The 23,415-nt window shown below is 35.3% G+C and overlaps 2 protein-coding genes across 3 annotated transcripts; one reads left to right on the top strand and one right to left on the bottom strand.

Annotated features, from left to right (window-relative positions):
• Positions 1-669: 669 nt before the first annotated feature.
• Positions 670-14,308, bottom strand: LOC106068223 (protein N-terminal glutamine amidohydrolase-like). Of its 2 annotated transcripts, none has more exons than XM_056005969.1 (7): positions 14,288-14,308; positions 6,941-7,014; positions 6,257-6,359; positions 5,430-5,483; positions 4,617-4,762; positions 2,523-2,647; positions 670-1,017 (listed from the first exon to the last, which is right to left on the bottom strand). In XM_056005969.1, the coding sequence occupies exons 2-7, from the start codon at positions 7,000-7,002 to the stop codon at positions 917-919; spliced, it is 591 nt and encodes a 196-aa protein (XP_055861944.1). In that variant the 5' UTR covers positions 7,003-7,014; positions 14,288-14,308; the 3' UTR covers positions 670-916. The 2 variants fall into 2 exon arrangements, with proteins under 2 accessions (XP_055861944.1, XP_055861943.1); XM_056005968.1 differs by lacking the exon at positions 14,288-14,308 and adding an exon at positions 8,474-8,625.
• Positions 14,309-19,150: 4,842 nt separating this feature from the next.
• LOC106068181 (uncharacterized) lies at positions 19,151-20,257 on the top strand. Its single transcript, XM_056006733.1, has one exon. The coding sequence runs from the start codon at positions 19,151-19,153 to the stop codon at positions 20,255-20,257; it is 1,107 nt and encodes a 368-aa protein (XP_055862708.1).
• Positions 20,258-23,415: the final 3,158 nt, after the last annotated feature.

The following is a 23,415-nucleotide window of genomic DNA, read 5'->3' as shown; positions in this document are numbered from 1 at the left end:
CATATTCTCGCCCCCCAAAGGGGATACGTGCCCTGCCCATCTTAACTATAAGCAGTCTATTCATACTGTCCATACCAGCACTGGCAAGAACATTGCTATTTGTGGTGCGGTCATGCCATCATATGTTCATGATGGAGCGCAATATCTTTGGTGAAGATTAAGGTATTTAATTTTATGGGTATTTGACACATTTGCACAATTTAGGCCATGTCGTGCCTGAAGATTACGGAGGAGTGAGCACTTCACATAGTTACACAGTCATAGTGCTGTCTTTATAAATATATATAACCTTTGTAGAGGATTTAATAAGTAGTTCATTCATCTTAATTTAAAGGGGCCCATGACTATACATATTTGATTGGATTTAGGGGATCTACTAGGTAAGTTTATCAGCAATTACAGAAGCTTGTTACTGATTCTAGTTTTCAACTTTTAGAATATGTCCTCTTTTTGGACTATTATAGTTCTGATATAATGGCTTATTTTAATTAAACATATTTCTTTGTTGGTGATTGGAAGGAATTTAAATACATATAGTCTCTTTGCTCTAAGTATATTGTGCTAAGGCTAACAGTAGAATTATTCAGAAATAAAATTTATTTCAGATAAGCTATTTATTTATTTTGATGAGAAAAAACAACATGAAATAGAACAAATTATGAAAGAAAATTTTTAAAAAGTTTGTTTTTTTTAATATAAAAAAAGAGTGTATTAGTATATAAATATTCACAAATTCTCTTATGTAAAATATTCTAATATTGAAAAGTTAAAAAAGAATTGAGAAAATGATCCTTTGCAAATCAAACATCAATATTATCACAAAATGAATAAAATAAATTTTAACTTTAAAAAGCTGTTTCGGAATCCAATGAGACTGAATTGACAATCTTATTAATCCAATGTTGTCCACTGAATATCACAACTGAAATCTGCTTAGGAATTGTTGCAGATTGAAAACATCACCATGATTTGTGCTTTGATCCATTGAAATAAATTCACTGATGTTATTGTCAACACCTGATAGAAACAAAATAAAGTATCCAGAAATTATCACAGAATTGATAATAATTAAATAATAATAATAATAATAATAATAATAATAATGGCAATGCCTTTGATCCCAAAGATTAAGGATGAGGCCAGTGTTTCACATGACTACCCAAAGCCAGTTGCAACCTGCATATTTTCCACATCTTGAGCAGACAAAGCTATTGTCTTCCAGCAGTCTATTAAGTTTTCTTTTAAGCTTCTATGCCTGTCTTCAATCAGAGCTTTCCTTTAGGGTCTCAAGCAATAAAACATATTTATTAGCACTTAAATGCATGCAAGTTTGGAATAAAAAAATACGCTGGAACACAGGTAATGAAACAAAAGCTTTAAAATGTTGAGATACATACACATAGAAACATATAGACAGGCCAATGTATAGACTGGCCAATGAGATACCTCTTTATTGCCTCATTTTAATATGCTATCTAAATCTATAGCAAAAAAAAATGTCCATAAAGTACTACATTTTCTCGTCACCCTAAAATGAAAACTTGTGATCTTCCATATTAAGAATCTAAAGACAACACAATTCTTTTATTCCCAATTCATACATCAAATTCTTTGCAAGCCTTCAATTTTTTATAACTTCTGTGTAAATAATGACTGACAATCTCAACATTGCTTTTAATTGTCAGATCTAGATTTTACTTGCAATATTTTAGGAAAATGATCAAAGTGTACTATTATGTGTTCATTGTAATTTTTTAAAAGTTGTGGGGTAATCAAGGTACACATTTTTGAAGTTGCTGTTTAGCTATTTTTTTTAAATAAATGCTTGTGATTCTGGACAATTATAGATAAAAAGTCTGTTGGTCAGAAAAGTTTGAACAACTTCATTACATTATCACATCATAAAATGTAAAAAATATTTTGCATGAATTTATTTAATTTGATGCCCCAAATTTTCATTTTAAAAAATTTAATGTGTGCATTATGTCCCTTTAAAAATAATGTATAACTCCCACTGCCTTTTCACAAAGCAATATTGAGGAAAATCAGAAACATAGCCATTAATTGTAGGAATTGATCAACAATGGAATTCTGTATGACATATCGCACAAGTGAATTGATGATAAATATAATAAATGTGAAGTTGAAGAATGAACCTTGGAGAAGAATCATCTCAACACATTGTTTCTTTATACTTAGTATTTTATGAAGCCATAAAATAATGATTATCTTTCCATACCGGTACAAAAAATATAATTAGAGGGCGGTACAGAAATTTTTAAATTTTTTCTTAAAACCAAGACATTTGATTGGTGGATATCTTGGAGGTGTACCTAACCATTCATTTTCATAATTCAGCATATGTAAGAAGAATCATCTCAACACATTGTTTCTTGAGACAATATTTTATGAAGCCATAAAATAATGATTATGTTTTCCCCCCAAAAAAATATAATTAAAGGGGAGTACAGAAATTAAAAAAAATTTGTACTAAGAAAAGAAAACTATTTTTTTTAACAAACCTAGACATTTGATGGGTGGATATTTCGGAGGTGTAGCTAACCATTCTTTTTCGTCATTCAGCATATGTGAGCGGTCAGAAGCAAAAGTTGAAAGATACTCTAGAGCAGGGATTACTCTAAACATTCTGAAATAAAAAGGATTTCAATCTAAGCCAAATATATTAATGTATTAACCTAGATATATTAGCATCATAAGATAACTTATTCTATTCTGTTTTCTATATTTGCTTTCATAGCACTGCTTTAAGCTTCTCTATTTAGTTGAAGTTGATTCTAATTGTATACTAAAATTTTTCCCGGGGATGCTACCCTGCCCGGGTGGAAACGATCGTAGGAGGAAACGATTAGGCTAAAGGGTAGCAAAACAAGACTCCCGTGGGGGTGCCCAAGGGGGTGCGAGAGCATCCTCATTGCACTGGTGCGGAGTTGTAAAAAAGCTCCCACAACCTTGTCACAATCCAGGCGCTGTTCCTCAAGGGGCCGTTACAAAAATGGCATGTCCCACATAGTTAGCCTGGTATAGAAAAGGAAAATGGCAGGGGTTTTAGTGTATGCGGTCTCTTGCCATGAGTCTGATCCACCCGTCAGACAGAACAGTGTACACTGTTCTTATTCAGGCCGGTGAGAGGGAGCTCTTGTTCACTTTTGCTGGCCTAGAGTTCCAAGAGCCGAAGGCTCAACTCTACCTGACACTTTAAGAAGAAGAAGAAGAAGATACTAAAATTAACTTTAATTTTCTGCTGGCGCAAAATGATGCACATTAAAAAGTATCCCCTTTTGATTGAAACTTTTCATCAAGGGAATGATGAGAGAGAAACTATCAACTGGAGTCGCAGCACAATGTCTGCAGATTTTAACCAGTGAAAGAATAAAAGGATTAGCAGACCTGCCTACCAAAAAAAGTCCAAATGCGTAACACTTACGGTCAAAATGTGTATTTTGGCACCAGAATGCGTAACACTTACGTGATCCTCTATTTTGTCATATATATTTATATATATAATATTATATATATATATATATATATATATATATATATATATATAATATTAGATGTCATGATTAGATCTACAATCTAAATCTAGATCAATAGAGATGATATCTAGACTAGATCTGGATCTATGTCTATATAATGGATATAATCTACTCTAGATCTGGGCTCAAAAGTGTTACCGGTGCCGTGGATCCGCTAGATCCAAACTTTCGTAGGCCTACCTTCATACTTGATCTATTCTATACTAAGACTAAGAATCTAGTCTAGATCTAGACTAGATGGTAGTAGATGTTATCGATCCAGATCTAGATCTAGACTAGATATCTACAGTGTCACTCAATGTGTTTTGAATCGATAGCTCTTCGATTTTTTTTTCTATACAAATGAATACGAGAATCAGGAATGCACCAACATAATTAATTTCTACTCATGAACTTACAAAAAAAAAAAAAAAAAGTCACGTTGGTGTATCAGCTAACTGACGGTACCAACCTGGTACCAGCCCGCCACTCCCTCACTCTCTCGTTCTTCATTTCTAGACATCTAATTGCTATTAAGTACCAATCAACGTATAGATCTGGGCACATTGTGTTCACCCCACCTTTTCTGTTTCGCCCCTCTCCCCACAGGTGGGCTTAGCGTGACCTCCGTGACCGCTTGTAAGCTAGTCTAGAGAGGAGAAAAAAAAAGCATACGAAATGCGTAACGCGACGGGTTAAATGCGTATTTGCGTACTGGCGGTCATTTTTTGGAGATTTTGCGTAACGAATACGCATTTTGCGTAACGGTAGGCAGGTCTGGATTAGAGATGAACCTCAATGACTTGAACCCCACAACGCAACTACGATACTGCTTTAATTTGTTTCCAATTCTATTTTTTTTTAAAGAAACAGACACTAAGATACCCCTGGCAAACAATGTCAAATGGGAAAAAATATGCAGGTCACAGCTGCCTAGTGAAATGAAATAATGCACTCATCCTTAGTTGTCTAACTTTTGCCTTTTATATTTCCAGCAAAAAATTATTATTTTTTTTTTTAGATTTACCAAAATATAGAAATCAATCAATAAATCATAAAACTACACAAAAAATGTCTAACCTCCAAAATTGTTTTTTCAAAGTTCTCTCATCCCCAATACAAGCAGAAACATATTCCTTTAATGTGCAAGGAAACCCAAGTTCTGTATCTAGATCATATACAAGTGATGTATCAGTGTCATAATACATGAAGATAACATGGTAATCCTGGTGAGATGAATCATTGTTGTTTTTCTTTATAATTACACTTCATAACAAGCAAAATATAAAAAATCCTTTAAAAAAAAAAACAAAGCTTATATAAAGGGGAAGAACTCTGCCCTTAAAACTATATCTACCAATAATGTAAAATTTGTTTTCCTTATTTGATATCAAACAAAATAATTAATTAACAATAATTAATTGACTAATTTTTTTTTTATTGATTCATGTTTTGTTAGGTACAATAAATATTTGTTCAAAGTATCAACTTGATTGTGAGGGATATAAAGCATTAACAATTATTTAAGGGGACTAAACCCAACAAGTTTAGTCACATATGTGAATACTGAATAATTAGTTTCCCTTGTTGGTTTCAAACAAAATAATTAATTACCAGCAATTAATTGACTAATTAGTTTGTTTTTTTTTAAATTGATTCATGTCTGTCCATTCCAATGAATAATATCTACATACATTTTACTAGACAAACTGAGTGAGTTGATATAAGCTTTGTAAAAAAAAAAATTAAAATTATTCAAATAATTTTGTATATAGTTATCATATAATAAAATCAAAAACAAATTTACGATGAAGTTGTTTCAAATTTCATCTCACTAAATTGGAAATAGTAAATCAAAATGAAAATACAAAAGTGTTTTTTAAATAAACTTACCCAAACAACAAGTCTTTCTGGATTTCGACTTGCTTTCTGATGCCATAAAGGAACCTGGTTAATAATAAACAAAGAAAGGAAATTTTTATTTTAAATTTGACATTCTATATTTGCTAGGAGGCCTATCTGCCAAGGAGTTTGTATGGAGACATGGATCAAACCAAACCACTAGACTCCCCTGCACCACCACCCAAAAAAGAATTATATATAGGTTGTTTCTGACAGAGGCAGACCTAATTTAAATATGTCATGCTTCAAGCTGCTCAGAATATATAGAGGAACATTCTACATCTACTTTTGACTACTGTTAATATGTGAAGTGTTTAGAATTACAAAGAATTTGGCATTAGCTTTTTATGTCTTCATTTGTATACAACACAGTAATAACACTTTTTAAAAAAAAATGCAATAATGTAATATTACCATTCATCTATATTTAAAATGCAAAGTAAAATCTGATTATTCTTTATTTACCAAACACCATATTAAACAAGTCAAATACAATCTTTTTCTTTCCAATCCTAAATGATCCTAAATTGGTATAGTGCCTCTTATATTATATTTCTGTATAGCCAGTGCGCTCTTGTTTCCATTATATTATAGACCCTGAGAAACAAATGGGTTTATGTGTGAAGTAATCCTAAATATAATTATATTATATAAATTCTGATAGTATCCTCCATTTAGATTCCAAAGCAAAAGTATTACATAATCGGGTAAGCATTTACAATTTTTCTAAATACAATACTCCCATATTATATATTAAACAAATTATAATTTACTTTTATGTAAGTTAAATGAAAAATATATTCAGTAATATCGCTTACCTTCTTAGCAGAGTTGGAAATGAATACACAAAAACATTTCATGAGCTCACATTCAGTGCACCTCTCTTTGACCATTTCACACAACTTCCACACATTTTCTTCACTGTAAAAGAGACATTAATGCTGTATCTTTATACAAGGATTTTGTTTTGTTTTCCCATTGCTTTCTTTGCCTGCCTCCATTCCCTGGTACTGTTCCCTGCAGGAAGGTCTTTGACAGCCCCTGATGATGTCATGATATGGCCATACAGTTTAAGTTTTTTTTTAGAGTGATCAGCAGATCACTGTGAGGCACTATTAACATTGTGATCCCGTTTCAAATTTCCTCACTTCTGTTGTGGTTTATGCAGTTGATACCTAATATCCTTCTCTATCTGGGGCTATTGAGTAAGGAGAGCATCTGATCACTATTAAAAATGCCAACAAATGTAAAATGCCCCCTAAAGTGGAAAAAAAATCTTAACTTTTATTAATATTTGAGCTTCATAATTTGCTGCTAGGCTGACATCTCCCACAGCATTAAATGTTCAAATATGAATACGTTAGATTTATTATTGAGGTATAAATTTATATTCATCATGATGTATTATATTTATAATGTAATAGTAGTGTATATCAAAAGAAAAGTATAATATAAGGGTTTATAAATGTAATAAAAGAAAATGTCAGTAGTAAATATAATACCAATAACAGGCTGTATATGTACACATGTCAGCTTGGGGGATTACATCTGGAACTGTGACCATATTCACACCAATCTGTGGGGAAAATTAAATTTATTTCTTTAAATTTTGAAACATAATGTTTATATGTATTATCTCTAACATAATGGTTGCACTTCTTCTGATCAATTCAGGAAATGTTTTATAAATAATTTACAAGTTTCAGATGTTCCTTAAGATTTGAAGATAATAACATCCTAGCCCAAGCCTCTGAACAACAGTCTATAGCGTCAAGCACATGACTAGGCTAGGAAAAACCTTTGGCTATCCATATAATAATTTATTACATAGTAAGTTAGGCAGTGTGATGCTAATTTCAAAATGATAATCTTAAATACTTTTTGCAAAATACCATTGAATGACTGAGTCATTCATCTATCAAGACATCTCTGGAATGCCCAAACAGATTCACATGAAATTTTTTACAATTCGTCAAGTGGGGCTGCAAAGCAACATAAAGCCCTAATAGAATAAAGAGGATGTAGGAGAGAGAGAAAGAGAGAGAGAGAGAGAGAAGGAAGGAAATAGAGAAGGAAAGAGAGAGAGAGATATGGTTCATGGAGAAGTGACTCAAAGGCAAGACAGAGCATTTAAAAAATGTTGATATTGACTTGAGGAGCCACAACAAAATTTCATAGATTGTATGTACCGGTACCTTATGACTTTTTTTTTGGGGGGGGGGGGAAGGGGAAGTGATTTATGGGCCAAAATTATGTGTGGGGGGAGTAGGCATTATAAAGTGGGCTGTTCCAATTCAAGTCAAAAGTCTATGTGTGGGTGAACATTACAATGTGCAGGGGGCAAAAAAAGGAGCTTCAAGTGAAGCAGGGTCTGAAAAGAAAAAGAAGGGATGTCCAGAGAAAGAAATCAAGAGTGGGTTATTCCAACTGGACCAATGCAATATCACTTTACTGGTTACAGATACTTGTCTATATACTAGATCTATAGTATATATTTACCTAGCCTGGAAGTTAGACTTTAGAAGTCTAGATATATAATTAACAGGCTAAAAAAATATTGATTTATTAAAGGGGAAGTTCCTGCCAAAATAAACAATAAATACCATAGATATAGTAGATAGACTATAGTATAAGTACTATACTTTTATAGTTCTAGAGTAGAGTAATCTAGAGACCATAGGAACAATAATTAAATGGTGTAATAGTGTAATGTAATGCCTAGATCCCTTCTTTATATTTTACATAAAAAAATATCTGGATTCCTACGAGGCTACATAGATCATTGTTAAAAAACAAACAAACTCAATTTATAAAATATTTAATCACTACTTTCAGTCTCGAGTCATGAAAATTGAAATGATGATTGAATGATTACTAATTAAAACTAATGATAATTTTTTTTTTTTTTTTTGAATCTGAATAATCTGATAAGGTTCAAGTTCAATGATAATGATTTGATCATTGATGAATCTTTCAAACTCAATCTTATTGATGATTTCATAAATCTCAATCTCAGAAAATCTAGATATACTTACTAACTAGACTCTACTGTATCTAGATCTAAGTATTATTCTATACTAGATTCTAGACATAGATCTAGACTAATCTAGAGTCTAGATCTTAGATTTATTTTTTCAACACACTAAAACAAAACATAAACAAGCCAATAATTAGTTTTCTAACTTCATTACAGACGAGTTTCATTAATAGTATCTACTATCTGTACGGTTTCGGCACTCGGTTTGGCCTTTTGTAAAAAAAAAAAAAGGGGGGGGGGATACACATTTAACTAAATAGTTACACGAGGTTCTATTCAAAGCAAAAAAAGATGCGCTATACAAAAGCAATTTGACAAAAAGACTGCCTCCCAACCAGACCCAGGCAACGCTAATCCCAGCCTCATAATGGTGCCTGGTGGAAACGGTCATTTAAGGAGACAATTAGGCTACTAGCAAACCAAAACACCCCCCTCCCCCGTTGGGATGCAAAGTGGAGCCGAAATCATTGCACTGACGGGGATGAAAGAGAGCCCCAATCCATACCGGTACACCGTTCCTAAATGAGCCGTTCTACGGCGGTCATAAGCACGGCCGATGGATGAAAAGAAAATAGGGAAGTCTCCCAGGTGTGCTCGGCCTTCGGCCTCGTCTATAGTCTTGAGTTTCTTGGGATACAAGCCATCGGTAACAAGGATGTAACAAATTTACATCAGTTTGGATCCCTTCCCAGCAGTGGCGTAGCAAGGTACCTGTGGGCCCGGGTTAAAGAATATGTTGGTGGGCCTTCTCCCTGACTCCCCGATGTATCGGTACATTTATTAAAAGACATTCCAATGAAAGAAGAGTATTTTTTTTATAAGTAATAATTTCATTACGTTTGATTCAGTTAGGACTCCGACAAGTTATAGTGTCTTAAAAGTTAATGTTTGTAACAATTTTTTTAAAAAGATTTAAACGAAATGTTTCAAATTAATAAAGAAATGTTTTATGCCCATGAAATCTGTCAAGTAACTGTGAAACAATGACAATGTTTTATGTCCATGAAATCTGTCAAGTGATTGTGAAACAATGACAATATTTTATGTCCATGAAATCTGTCAAGTGATTGTGAAACAATGACAATATTTTATGTCCATGAAATCTGTCAAGTGATTGTGAAACAATGACAATATTTTATGTCCATGAAATCTGTCAAGTGATTGTGAAACAATGACAATATTTTATGTCCATGAAATCTGTCAAGTGATTGTGAAACAATGACAATATTTTATGTCCATGAAATCTGTCAAGTGATTGTGAAACAATGACAATATTTTATGTCCATGAAATCTGTCAAGTAATTGTGAAACAATGACAATGTTTTATGTCTATGAAATCTGTCAAGTAACTGTGAAACAATGACAATGTTTTATGTCTATGAAATCTGTCAAGTAACTGTGAAACAATGACAATGTTTTATGTCCATGAAATCTGTCAAGTAATTGTGAAACAATGACGATGTTTTATGTCTATGAAATCTATCAAGTAATTGTGAAACAATAACAATGTTAGTTCGGTAAAATGCGTTGAATTTGAAAGTCTTCATTTAAATCTTGAATTTGAATTATTCTTCACAGTAATTAGTGGTAGGCTCATCAAATTCCCTAATAACTTTCAGCAATGGTGTAGTGCAAAATAAAAAACTGTATCAACAGCCCAAGATGGAGCTACTTCAGCATCCTCATTTATTACACTCTAAAAGTCATTTCTCCAATGATTGACTTCAATCTAGATCTTCTTCAGTTAACTTTCTGCTTTATGTAGGTCTTGCTGCTTACTTTAAAATATTTTTGACACAACTCTAACTGCGCTTAAATGTGTGTATTAAACAACAAGCAGAACAGTATTATTGAATGTTTCTAAGTTACCTCTAAGTACTGTTGTTTCCAGGCGTTTTTTTTTCCTTTGAGGAACACAAAGTAATTTGTGTTAAAAAATTAAATACACCAAAATATCTTAATCTCATTGCTGTTAAAGAATCATTCCTTGATGGCCACATTGTGGACAAGATATTTTGAGTGTCTTTAAAAATTATGCTCCCCCTATGAAATGAAAACATAGAAATGACTCTCATTGCTATTTCATTGGTATTCCCACATCGGAAATCACACACACACACACACACACACACAAATAGGCCTACGCTAATTTGATCAACTTTTGATATGTCTTGATTGCTCTCACTAATGAAAGAGAAAAATGCGCGGATTGGACCTCCAATAGTACACGGATTTGTTAGAAATGCATTGCCCAACAGGTCTATTATTTCGTCTATAATCTGTGGGGCTTTTTTTTTTCATTTGAAATTTCAATATTTATAGCAATTTTAAATAAAGCCTGGTCTGGGGTTTTTGCATAAATATAATGCTGTTAATTTTCTTTAAGAACAATGAATCAAGTTTCAACAAAATACTAAGCATTGGTCAGTGAATGACACTATTCATCAATTAATTTAGTCATCTCTCTATCTATTGGTTTCGCCATTCATTGCAATAGCACTAACAAATTCATCTTTCTTAACCAAGCATTTTCTCTGTCTCTCTCTTTCTCTTTCCGATTCCTAATATGGTTTTATAAACATACAGGGAAAGAAAAAAGAATGGGACACTGGAAAAAAATGTCACCACAAATGCATAAGGGCTAGCCACCCACTTAGATGGCTGCCTGGTCGTTCGGTTTGCGCGCTGGACTGTCGTTCAGATTTATCGATGGTCCAGGGTTCAAACCCTGCCTGCTCCCATCCCCCGTCGTCCTGCGGGAGGTTTGGACTAGGAAGTAATTATCTTCAACTCTGAAGGAACATCCGAAACATGTAAAACATTTTACAAACAAACAAACATTTCATCCCCAAGTTCTCATGAGGGCCCAAACTGGTCATGAGCAATGAACCCTTTGCGCAATTGATGCTACGTCACAGGCTGTGGGCCCCTAATGGTCGTGAGCCCGGGTTCAATGAACCTCTTCGCGTCATGGATGCTACGCCACTGATGAGATCTTTGTCACAGGTGAATCTCATGTATTGGAAGAAAACTTCTTTCGATTCCTAGCAATAAGTTCTTTGAAGGCTGGGACATGTATCTGCTGACAAACGTATGCCTGATGTTTGAATACTTAGTACCCACAATATTATATATATATATATATATAACTATTAGATGCCAAAAGCGTATAGATCTAGACATGACACTTTAAAGACTAAAAACTTGACTTGGTGTTATGGAGTGTGTGTGTGTGTTTCCTGGGTGATAAAAAAAAGGGAGCATTAATTGTTAGTCTTGTAGAATGATGCAAGATAAGAGGCTCTGTCGTAATCTATGTTGAGAACAAGAGATGACTCAAGGATGCCAGAGTGGAAAGACATTCAAAAAACCATTTTATCATAATACCTGCCTTCTACATTTATACTATTTCATCTCAAGTTGAATTAGACCTTATTGTAATAAAAGTTACATTTACTTTTCTTCACAAAAGAAGTTTATTTAATTTATTTTAAGTTCTACAATTTAAACTATTATACGCCTATATTGGTTTAGTTATGTACTAGCAATCTGGTGCTAGAAGTCAAAGACCGACCAAAACACTTGGTCAATAAAAATCTACAAATATAATTAAAGCAGGCCTAATTGCAGTATTGTATGGTGCTGCGAATGCCATTTCTTTTCTAATCTAATTGTTCTGAAGAAAGCTTTAAATTTAAACGAAAATCACAGGGCAGGAAAATTGCGGTTAACTCAGATTTGCGAGTTCTACAACAAATCAATGACGTCATTATTGCAACCAACGTCAGGCATTACGCTGTGAGTCACTCTACTCTCGCTACCCCAAAACGTTGAAAGCATCTAATTAAATCCTATCCGCTTCGCTCTACGTCTGCTAGTGATGGAGAGACTAGTTTGATCCAGTTATCGATAAAACTAATCATAGGCTTGTATTATAGGCTAATTATCCAGTAGTTACATAGATGGTAGGCTCTCATTTCTTCCACACAGCTTCTAATATTTAAACATAGATTATCTATCAATTATAACACTTATATCAATGTATCTATTCAAAATACTTTGCAAGCCTAAACAATAGAAAAGTAAAACAAATAGAAGTACAGCTATCATTTCAAACCAAATTTCATGAGTGCGAAAATCAATAGCTGAATGCAATATCAAATATAGGGGAGGTAAGGCAAATTTTAAATATACTATGCTAATAAGTTTGGTATATGGTTAGATTTACACCTAAAAAATTCAATATATATGAAAAAAAAGGCTAATACAAACATAAAAAAAACTGACTTTATTTTTTTTTCCTGAATTTTAAGCTCTAATTAAATAGCGGAACAAGTATGCCAGAAAGATAAGCAGACGTGAGGAAAAAAAAATGACGTACTTCATTTGTTTATATCTTGCAACAGTGACTGAGCAGTGCCTACATAGTGCGAAATACATTAAATGGTCATAGTTCTTTTCAATGGTTAGAAGGGAAAGAGTTAAAACTCGGATATCGGGTAAATTTGAAACTTCAATAAAAAAAAAATAAAAAATTATGAGGTTAAAAAGTAAAAAAAAAGTACAAACTTAAACTTCAAGTAAAAAAAAAGTAAAATAAACAGAAACACGTCTTGAAAAAAAGGAATATTTTTCCTTTATGAAGTCGATCACCTTAAGAGCGATTATTTAACTAATGATTGATAGATAAAAAGGAACATTTTTATCCTCCCACTTCCATGCTCCCCTCACACACAGACACCTCCGAAAAAAAATCTTGGTTAAGCTAATATACAAATCAGAGTGTATATACACAGGGCATTTTATTCATTCTGCGTGTAGCGAAGTCATACAGTATATCATCAAAATTCTGTTTCCTATATAGATCACGCTCAACAGCAATAGCAAGAATTGCCAAATTGTTCAATCTATCTTCGTGAAATGTTGATCTCAAGTAACTGAATGAAACCCCAATATGACAATTTCGTCTATTTTTCAGGAGATTTTTATGATTCCAGGAGATTTCTACGAGCCCTTGGAATATCATGAGGCCGCGGGAAACCCTGAAATATGTTAGAATGGTTTAATTTAATAATATACCCCTAGAATTAGCGCTGGGCCTAAATAAGTGTGGGGCCCAATGTCGCCGCATAGGTTAAAGTGGCCTGACCGGCCCTGTATTTACATGTAGTGTAACTGAGTTGTTTATTTTCTGCATGTGTCCAGCGTGTCAGAAGGTCATGTCCATTGTGTGTGTATGTGTTCATAGTAGTTATCAATTTATAGTACATGCATAGTCTTTCCTTACAATACAATTCTAATGATAGATCCAGACTTAGGTGCTCAAAATGTTTCTGAACGCCTATCTCACAGACCTATATATATTTCTATTCTATCTAGACTGGACATGGAGATCTTGTAAAACTGCACAAAAATGTAAAAATTTCAAAAACCTAAAACAAGGCGGTATTTTGTAAAGTAAGCTAGTTATAAAAGTAAAGTTGTCTTTTTTTTTTCAACCCTAACCTATGTAACATATAATTTAATGTTTAGATCAAGATCTAGTATTTGAACATAAAAAATATGAGCCTTCTCGTCTCATAATTATTATTTTGCAATTTTTAGATACATAGTCTAGAAAGATCTAGGCAATCAATCTATTTAAATGTACATAAGATGACTAAAATCAACAGACGTGAATTATTTCGATCCAAGATTTTCGAAACACTATCTCAATAGAAATTAACAGGAAATGGCTTTATTTCATATATTTGCATGAATAAATAGTTCTGTGATAGCATATTCTAATTAAAATACGAGAAAATGGTATTACATTATTTCTAAACTTTGAAAACTAAGAAAAGATCGATTTTCCTTGAATCGGGGCGACTTCCCTTACAGCTTGAAAAAGAGCTATGTACCGGTACTTAACAATAACAGGCTATAGACCAGTGTTTCTCAAACTTTTTTGTCTGCCGGCACACTAAAAAAACTACAAAAATTTCGCGGCACACCACGAAGAGCAATAGTTGTTTTATAATAAAAAGAAAAAAAAGATTTGACCTGTTTTTAAGTATTACATTTAATGTGAAGGGTGTGCCTGTTTTTGAGAGCAAATGCGATCTAATCGAGGCTCCAAAGTCGACAAACAAACTCGCATTTCATCGTCTATTGTAAGAAGTCTCTCTCTTTTCTTAGACTTGATTTCAATCAGTACTGAAAATCCAAACTCACAAAACCATGAAGATGCAAATGGAAGAATTATTTTGATTGCTTTTAAACTGATTGCAGGATATAATTTGTTGATTGAAATCCAAAACACATCCAGGCTTTTCTCGGTAAAACTTGACTTAAGTACTGTATCGTTTTTTAAAATCAATGAGCTGCTCTTCTTCTTCAGTTGTAAGATTTGTAGCTTCATTGTTTCCAAATGTATAGCTGACCCATCCATACTCATTACTTCAAACTGTTGGAAAGTAATGCTGCAATTCTGACTGCAGGTGTGTCAAAGTGTCCAGAATTTCTGGGGTGATTTCTTTAGTTGAAGCATATTCATTGTAAGTAGGAGAAGCGAAGACACCTTTCAAGATATTACTTTGCCACGAAGACAATTTTTTCACCAAATGACTTCAGTTTTGAGGATGCAGTGATGATGGTTTCCGATGGTCATTGAAGACTTAAATTCAATTAATTTAATTTGTCAAATAAATAAGAGAGAAATGTCACCTTAACCCACCAGATCTCGTCAAGAATAGAAAATCCAAAGTCTTTTTTCAGCCTCCAAGAATAAAATCAGCTCAGCCTTGATTTGGAAGACACGCTTTAACACTTTTTCCTCTGGAGAGCCTACGAATGTTGGCGTGTTACAGGAGACATTTGTAGTCTGAATTCATTGCTTCACAAAGCTCTGAGAAATGTCGGTATGCAAGCGGTCGAGATTTGATGAAGTTTACAACTTCAATCACTTGATCCAGAACAGACATCAAATCTTTCGGTAAAGATTTGAAAGCAAGAGCTTCTCTGTGGGTCATGCTAAGAACAACTAATACATTTGGATTTTCTTGACGCACAAGAGTGACGAATCCCTTTCTATTTCACTGCATGGAAGGACAGCCATCAGTGCCAATGCTGACACAGTTTTTCTACTGTTCACCACTTTGAAAATATCATCGCCTTTGGTCGTAGTCTTTGCAAAATAAGAATTTGTTGACACATTTTTCATCCTTTATGAATAAAAGCTAGCAGCTGGGCTTTAGCGCTAACGTCAGTGGACTCATCAACTTGAAGAGACCACAGCAGAGACACTTCATCGTCACTCAGTCGAAGTGTTCGCAGATTTGATCTTGTAAATTTTGACGATAAGTCTGCCCGAGATAGTATCATTTGACAAAGGAACTTTTTTAACTTTTTCGGCGGCATCGGGTCCAAGGATAGTTTCTACAACTATTGCTAAAGCTGGTGCAATGACTGATTCAGCCTATGTGTGTGCTTTCTTGCGTTTTGCTAATAACTGAGCTTTCTTATGACTTGCAATCAATCCCTTTTCTGGCAGCTTTTGGTAGTTGGTAAGTTTTTAGCTTCTTTATTTTGTTGAACCCAAATGTTTTCAAAGTATTCCTTCAGTTGCGCTTTTATAGCTGGATGTTTTGTTTTTTTCAAGTGCCTCTTCAATTTGCTTGGAACAAGCGCCTCATTCGACAGAGTTGCATTGCAGATCAGACAGAATGGCAATGGAGATTCTTCAGGTCCCGAAGATATGAAACCATATTCGATATAATCTTCTTTGTACCTTCGTTTGGTTCCTTGCTTTTCATTTAACGCTTTCGCAGTTTCATTCTTGCTAACGTATTTCTCCATGGATAAAAATGAATAATGCATATTGATAATTTGTTATTTTTAGTATACACCTAAACAATTGACATGAAACACATAGCTTTAGATTATTATCGTTACCAATTCAAGAACTGATGTCAGTGCTGTGCGTCTGCTAAGGCGGCCAACATTTGAGTCATTATAATAATATATTATGCATAGTGGACAATTCCATAACCTGAATAGCTAACACCCCTTTTCGTCAATATGGAGCGATCCACTACCATTGCTGGTCGTTGCAAATCAGAATGTCATCGCAACGTAAAATAAACATTTAATAGTAGGCAGACCTGTGTAACGCTGCACGGGTGGCGTTCTGAAAACTCCCGCGGCACACCTGCAAATCTTCGGCGCACACTAGTGTGCCGCGGCACACAGTTTGAGAAACACTGTATAGAGGGTAAGAATTTGTTTCCGTTTTCCAGTCTAGATATAATATATAGGTCTGTGGTCTATCTAACTCTTGAATCAAGAACACATGCGGGAATACCCGTTGACGTACTGTGTTCAAGATATAGAATGTCTTGACCTTCAGACCAAATGCAATTTTAAAGATTATAACAAGATTGAAAACTGGATTGTCTGATGCAGCAGTATCAGGATTTGTGAATCAAGTACCTCTTCGCTGACATACGGAAACTCTATAAAAATTGTTGACACACTGAAAATGTAAAGATTGTTGACCGACCTTTTCATAGACTGATTAGTGAAGTATGATTTTAGCTCATCTATGTAAAACCACAAAGAGCTGTAAAGAGAGTTAAACGCCATTTGTTTTGCTCTATTTGAGAAAGCATTTTTTTTAAAAGAAGAAATAGTATTTGCTTTAATTGTTCAACAACCATTACTACAGGAAAAAAAAGTTAATATTGAAATCTTGGAAGTCGGAAGACCGATTTTCTTGAATTTGCAAGATTCTGTTGACAAGATTGCACTCTTCAGTGTAACGGATGTGTCCAAAGTTGTTCAATGTCTCATTAAACTATGCCAGAAATACAAAGGCTGGAAAGCAGAGGACGAATTATATGCGTTCACGTGATCAGACGAGATTTGATTTTTAGTGTGGGACTTGACTCAAACAAATGAAACTAAAACAATGTTAATTTAAATGTATTACATCTTTTCTTTAATCTTCATTCTAATACTCTCTTTTTCAGAAATGTATAACTCTTTGTTCCAGATAAACCACATTGACAAAGATCAGCAGAAGTAACTTCAATGATTCCCTTCATTTCTGACATTTCAATTACGAGATAAAAAAAAAACAAACTTAACTTTAGTTTGAACACCCAAACAAAACTGTTGACAGCTAACCAATACACCTAAACAACATGTGTACGTTTAATAGCATGACTATCTGAGTGAGTGTTTATACGGTGGCGGTTGCTACCTGTGACTCTACCCTTGGGTCACAGATTGCACTGGTTTTGAAATCAGTCTGATAATTACTCTCGCTACCCTGGCTACAATCTTACAACGTCTTGACTAATTACTTGCATTTTTTAAAAAAAGTGAAATACCCCGTCATCGAGAAGTATTTTTTTTATTGATCCCATATGCATTAATTTTATTGATGTGTATGTTAAAAATATTCATTGATGTAATTGTGAAACATAGCTTTAGGGCGAATCGTTTACTTTAAGGATGAAAACTTGTCTGCTACCATGACAACTAAATTTACGGTAAATTTAATGCGAATTATTTATAATCAAATGATTCATTTTGATGGGAATCTTTTCCCCTTTTGATCGAATCTCCTTCGAGCCAGATTTTTAGAGTTGAAATTCTAATCTATTAATGTCTTATCCACGCAATCAAATTAAGTAATTATTAACTTCAATGCTCATGAAGCATGCTCAGTGCATTCTAGAACAATCTCTTTAGTGGACATGACCAGGTTGACAGACTGGAACTTAACAGTTGGCAACTAGATAAATGAAACACTGTAAAAAATACTCGTTTGGCAGCCAGTTAAAAAAAAAAGGCTGATACATATACTGACTTGAACGAAAGCTTTGGACAAAATAAGAAAAAAATCTTATCTGAGGGCAAGAACGCAACATTTACAATAAAGTAGAATTTATTTCCCTTGTTCAATAACAAATATATTTTGTCAGGTACAATAAATAATTGTGGACTTGATGTGAGAATGGGTTTTGTTTAAATAGCGTGTTCAAAATAACTACCAGACAGACATACAGTGAGACAGACGGACTGACAGAGTTCATTAAAGCTTTCTAAAAAAATTTGCATAAATAGTGTCAAAAATTTGGCTTTTATTATTTAAAATCAAAATAAAAAATTTTTCAGGAGAAAAACACGAACCAAAACAATTGACATGACTGGCAGTAGGCTACGTTACAGTGAAATCCGTTTGATAATGTGTTTAACTTTAATCATTCAGACAAGAATATTAGATTTATGATGAACATAAGTTGGATTATTTAGCTTCGAGGCAAAACTCGCTGAAATTCAACACCCCATATGTTAAGTTCCCATTTCAGACCTATATGGCAGATGATGTAAAGGTCTTTTTTCTGTGGCTCAAGGTTAGCGAGGGTGTCATGTGGCCAGCACAACGACCAACGATCCCAACTAGTGACAGGTAACCATTAGAGCTAGGTGGACTCAGAGGCGCCCAAAGATCCCGAAATTAAAAATCCAGGTCTTCATCAGGATTAGAACTCGGGACCGCCGGTTCGGAAGCCAAGCGCTTTACCACTCAACCACCGCCTCCTGCATATGTATTAGTTTATTAATTGTGTTTTTATCTAGGCTTTAATATTACGACTTCTTTGAATGTACTTCAGGTTTCAATGTCGCTATGGATAAGGTCAACACAACCTCAGAAGTTGCAGCTACTTCCGACTTTTTTGAGACGTGGATCAGCGACGAGGTGCTGTGGGTGATCACCGTGGTCAACTACGTCATCCTGTCCGGAACCATCAGCTTCCTGGGCGTCATCTTCAACATCGTCAATGTCGTCATCTTCGCCAAGCTCGGCTTCTCCGACACCACCAACATCTCGTTCCTCAGCCTCAGCCTGGCCGACGGCGGGGTGGTGCTGATGCTGGTGGGCTACAGCATCCTCTACAACCCTCTAGTGGTCGAGGCCGTGTCCATCCTGGAGGTCATCGAGTCGGTCAGCTACATCGTGTTTGGCTGGCCGTACGCCTGCTTCAGCAGAGTGGCCGGCTGCATGACCGCCTTTATTACCGTGGAGAGGTTTCTCTGCGTCTCGGCTCCGCTTAAGGTCAAGGCCATCATCACGCGGTCAAGAACCATAACCATGGCGGTCACGTGTTTCTTTGTTTTGTTCGCCAGCATTATCCCCGCTTTCATATCTTCTAGCCTGGGAATGAAGTTCGATCCCATCTACAACCAGACGCACGTCGGCCTCATGTTCACCAACAATGCAGCCTCCCTTCAGGAAATCTCCTTGACCTTCAACGTTGTTGTCCAGCTCGGCGTCTTCTGCATCGTCGTCGTCTTCACGGTCGCCCTGATCCGCTCGTTTGTCAGGAAAACAGAATGGCGCAGCACCGCAACAAAACAGTCGACCAAGTCCAACGCCAGAGACAATAAAATGGTCAAGATGGTCATCCTGATATCTGTGGTGTTTATCATCCTGTCCATCCCTGGGGTTGTAGCTACGTTCTTGATGATGTTCATCCCAGAGTACAACATCGCCGGAAGATACCGCAACATTTACATTGCGTCATTCTCAACGTTTTTCCCCATCGGCGCAATCAATTCAACGGTGAACTTTTTTATCTTTCTGGACATGAGTACCAAGTACAGACAGATGTTTCTGACCATGTTTAATTTAAAAAGTTGTAAGCCCAAAGAAAAGAAAAAAGTTCAAAGACAAATATACAAAGATAGCCCTAAAAACTCTAAACAAGAAAAAATAAATAATTTTACCATCTAATAATGATTAACCTAATTTCCTAGTTGGTATGAATGACCCTTTTTTTTTCCGTTGAACATGATGGATGAAAATTTCCTGATAAAAAATAACCGAATTTCAGAATTAGTCCGCAGTAGCTACAAACTGGTTTATTTCTACGTTGAACAATCACTTTCTCTTCTAGCGATTTTGCTTGTTTCCGGCACCCTGAACAAATCCTGGTCAACAACCCCTGTTTCCGGCACCCTGAACAAATCCTGGTCAACAACACTTGTTTCCGGCACCCTGAACAAATCCTGGTCAACCGACCCTATTTCTGGCACCCTGAACAAATTCTGGCAACAACCCTTGTTTCCGGCACCCTTAACAAATCCTGGCCAACAACCCCTGTTTTCAGCCACTTCAACAGAATTGATAATCTTGTCCTGTTTTTCTGCCACGTTGGATGTGACAAACTATTTAAAAATAAATATAAGCAGCATTACTCTCTTTGGTTTGAGTTATTTGTTGCTGTTTTATTTGAAGATGTCCTGTTAATAGTCTGATACATATTTATTTTATTTCCAACTGACCTACATAGTAAAGGGAATAGGAAAGTTCCGTATAGCTTTTATGTAGCGCAACTTTCATGCGTATATCATCGCGTTGTTAACGGGAGAGAATCAACATGCTTATTCTTGAAGTACGGAGTACCCCAAGGATCATTGCTAAGCCCAGTACTGTTCACTATGTATACATATCATGGCGGGGGTCTTAGTGTACGCGGCCTCTTGCCACGAATCTGCCCCAAGCGCCAGTGAGAGGGAGCTCTTGTTCACTTTTGCTGGCCTAGAATTCCAAGAGCCAAAGGCTCAACTCTGCCTGACAGTTTCAAGAAGAAGAAGAAGATCCACTCAGCGGTGTCATACTGCCAAGCGGCATCTTATACCACTTCTTTGCCGATGACGCACAGTTATACGATACCTCATTACCCTTAGAGGTGTCGAATTTAACAGCAAAAATCAGTGGTACCGTTGCAAGGGTGAGCGATTGGATGGTTGAGAATAAGCTCAAAATGAACGAAGACAAGACAGAAATAATTAAGATTGGCACTAGGAACAATGTCTCAAAAGTCGAACACAGATTCTCTTTTTATCACGAACTGCCAGGTTCCTTATGTCCATATTGTGCGGAATCTTGTAGTTTTCTTCGACTCAACACTATCCTTCGACCCACACATAAGTCAGCTCTGCAGATTATGCCAGACCTGACCATATTTAACAACGGAGTCAACAAAAAAGCTAGCTGTGACATTCATTCTCTCCGCTTTGACTACTGCAACGCCGTGCTAGCAGGTATACCCGATGACAAAATAGCCAAACTGCAACGTATACAGAACAACGCCGCACGAATAGTCCTAAGAAAAACAAAACGATATTCTGCCACTACTCTTTTGCACACGCTCCATTGGCTTCCCGTGAAAGCGAGAATCAATTACAAGGTCGCCACACTTTGTCATCAGTGTATATATAACAATGAGATGCCATTGTACCTCACTGAACTGATCACTCCATTTTAGCTCTCGTGTTTGAATTTGTAATATTATTACAGCGCCCTGAGCCTACATTTTGTTTGTTAACAGCGCTTTATAAATAACATCATGCTAGAATAATAATAATAATGATAATATCACAGAGCATTGAAAAAGCTTAAAGCAAGAACTTACGCTTAACAAAAACAATTGGTTAAAATGAAATCCATTGATCATGCTAGAATAATAATAATAATGATAATTATCAATGGATTTCATTTTAACCAATTGTTTTTGTTAAGCGTAAGTTCTTGCTTTTAGCTTTTTCAATGCTCTGTGATCACTAGAGAGAGTAAAGGAAGGATCTCTGATTGCAGATGCCATACACAACAGAAGCAGAAAGAAGGGTGATAATGCAACGGCGCCTGGTGATTACATATGCCCAACCTGCGATCGCAGCTGTGTATCAAGGATTGGCCTCTTTAGTCACACAAGAAGTTGCAAAGGGAAAAGGTCGTCTCTCGAAACGTAAAATGCCACAGAATGATCACTAGTAGTAGTTGGTAAAGGGAGGGAAGAAGGGGGGGCATCTATGTAAATTTTACCGTGAGCGCTTTTTAAATGCATAAAAAAACAACTTGTTTACGCAGGCCTCTTCAAGAGAACTAATTCAATTTATACCACCATTTGTCTTGTACGATTTCTTTCCCTTGTTTGATACCAAACAAAATAATTAATTACCCATAGTTCATTAACTAATTGGTTAATTTGTAAATACTGGTTCTTGTATTGTCAGGTAATAGAAACACCTGGGCCCTTTTTTTGTATCCCTGTAAAAATTGATTCTGCAAAGCTAAAAATTATCATTTTACTTTTAAAAAAATGTAGCTTATCCACAATTTTACTTTGTACACCGGATACATCAAAAGGTATATTTACAAAGCTTGTATCAACTCTGTCTGTCTGGTAAAAAAATGTTTAAATACCATTTGTCCCTCACCCAGTCTCGGATGAAGTTGAATATTTAGAATAGATAGGTCCAATAAAGCTTATACCACCACTTCAGTCAAGTATAATTTCTTTCACTTGTTCGAGATACCAAACAAACTAATTAATTACTAATAGTTCATTAACTAATAATTTTTAGATAGACTCTTGTGTTGTAGGTACAAGCAATGATCGTGCAAAATTTCAGCTTGATCCGAGATTGGGTGTGGGAGAAATAACATGCACACACTTTTGACCAGACAGTCAGGGTAAATTGAGTAAATATTTGTCAAAAAAAAAATTTCCCCTTTCAGAACTTACGATCTATAGGACAGATGATGTAAAGGTCATCTGTTTCTGTGGCTCACAGTTAACGAGGGTGTCATGTGGCCAGCAGAACGATCTGCCGACGTTACTTTCCCCCAACTGACACCAGGAACCCATAACTGTTGGGTGGACTCAGAGGCGCCCTAAATATCCCGAAATTAAAAATTCCAGTCTTCACCAGGATTCCAGCTCGGAACCCCTCGGTTCTGAACCCGAGCGCTTTACCATAGCGCATCCAATTGTAATTCTCTACACAAGGCTTATCTCTCATTAGCTTAGTACATTCTCTTTATAAAACAAAATTTTTTCATTACGACTAGTTGATTAACTAATTGGTTAATAATATTTTTTAGTG

The sequence above is a fragment of the Biomphalaria glabrata genome, chromosome 12, assembly GCF_947242115.1.
Source record: "Biomphalaria glabrata chromosome 12, xgBioGlab47.1, whole genome shotgun sequence".
Lineage (NCBI taxonomy): Eukaryota > Metazoa > Mollusca > Gastropoda > Planorbidae > Biomphalaria > Biomphalaria glabrata.
Note: the sequence above shows the minus strand (reverse complement) of the source record. Positions and strands in the feature narration are given on the sequence as shown.

Excerpts from the sequence above, each read along its gene's own strand:
- LOC106068223 (XM_056005969.1), bottom strand. The coding sequence starts at position 7,002 with ATGGTCACAGTTCCAGATGTAATCCCCCAAGCTGACATGTGTACATAT. Across the intron at positions 6,360-6,940 it reads ACATATACAGCCTGTTATTG|TGAAGAAAATGTGTGGAAGT; the intron begins GTATTATATTTA and ends TCTCTTTTACAG. Across the intron at positions 4,763-5,429 it reads CAGAAAGACTTGTTGTTTGG|GATTACCATGTTATCTTCAT; the intron begins GTAAGTTTATTT and ends TCATCTCACCAG.
- LOC106068181 (XM_056006733.1), top strand. The coding sequence starts at position 19,151 with ATGGATAAGGTCAACACAACCTCAGAAGTTGCAGCTACTTCCGACTTT.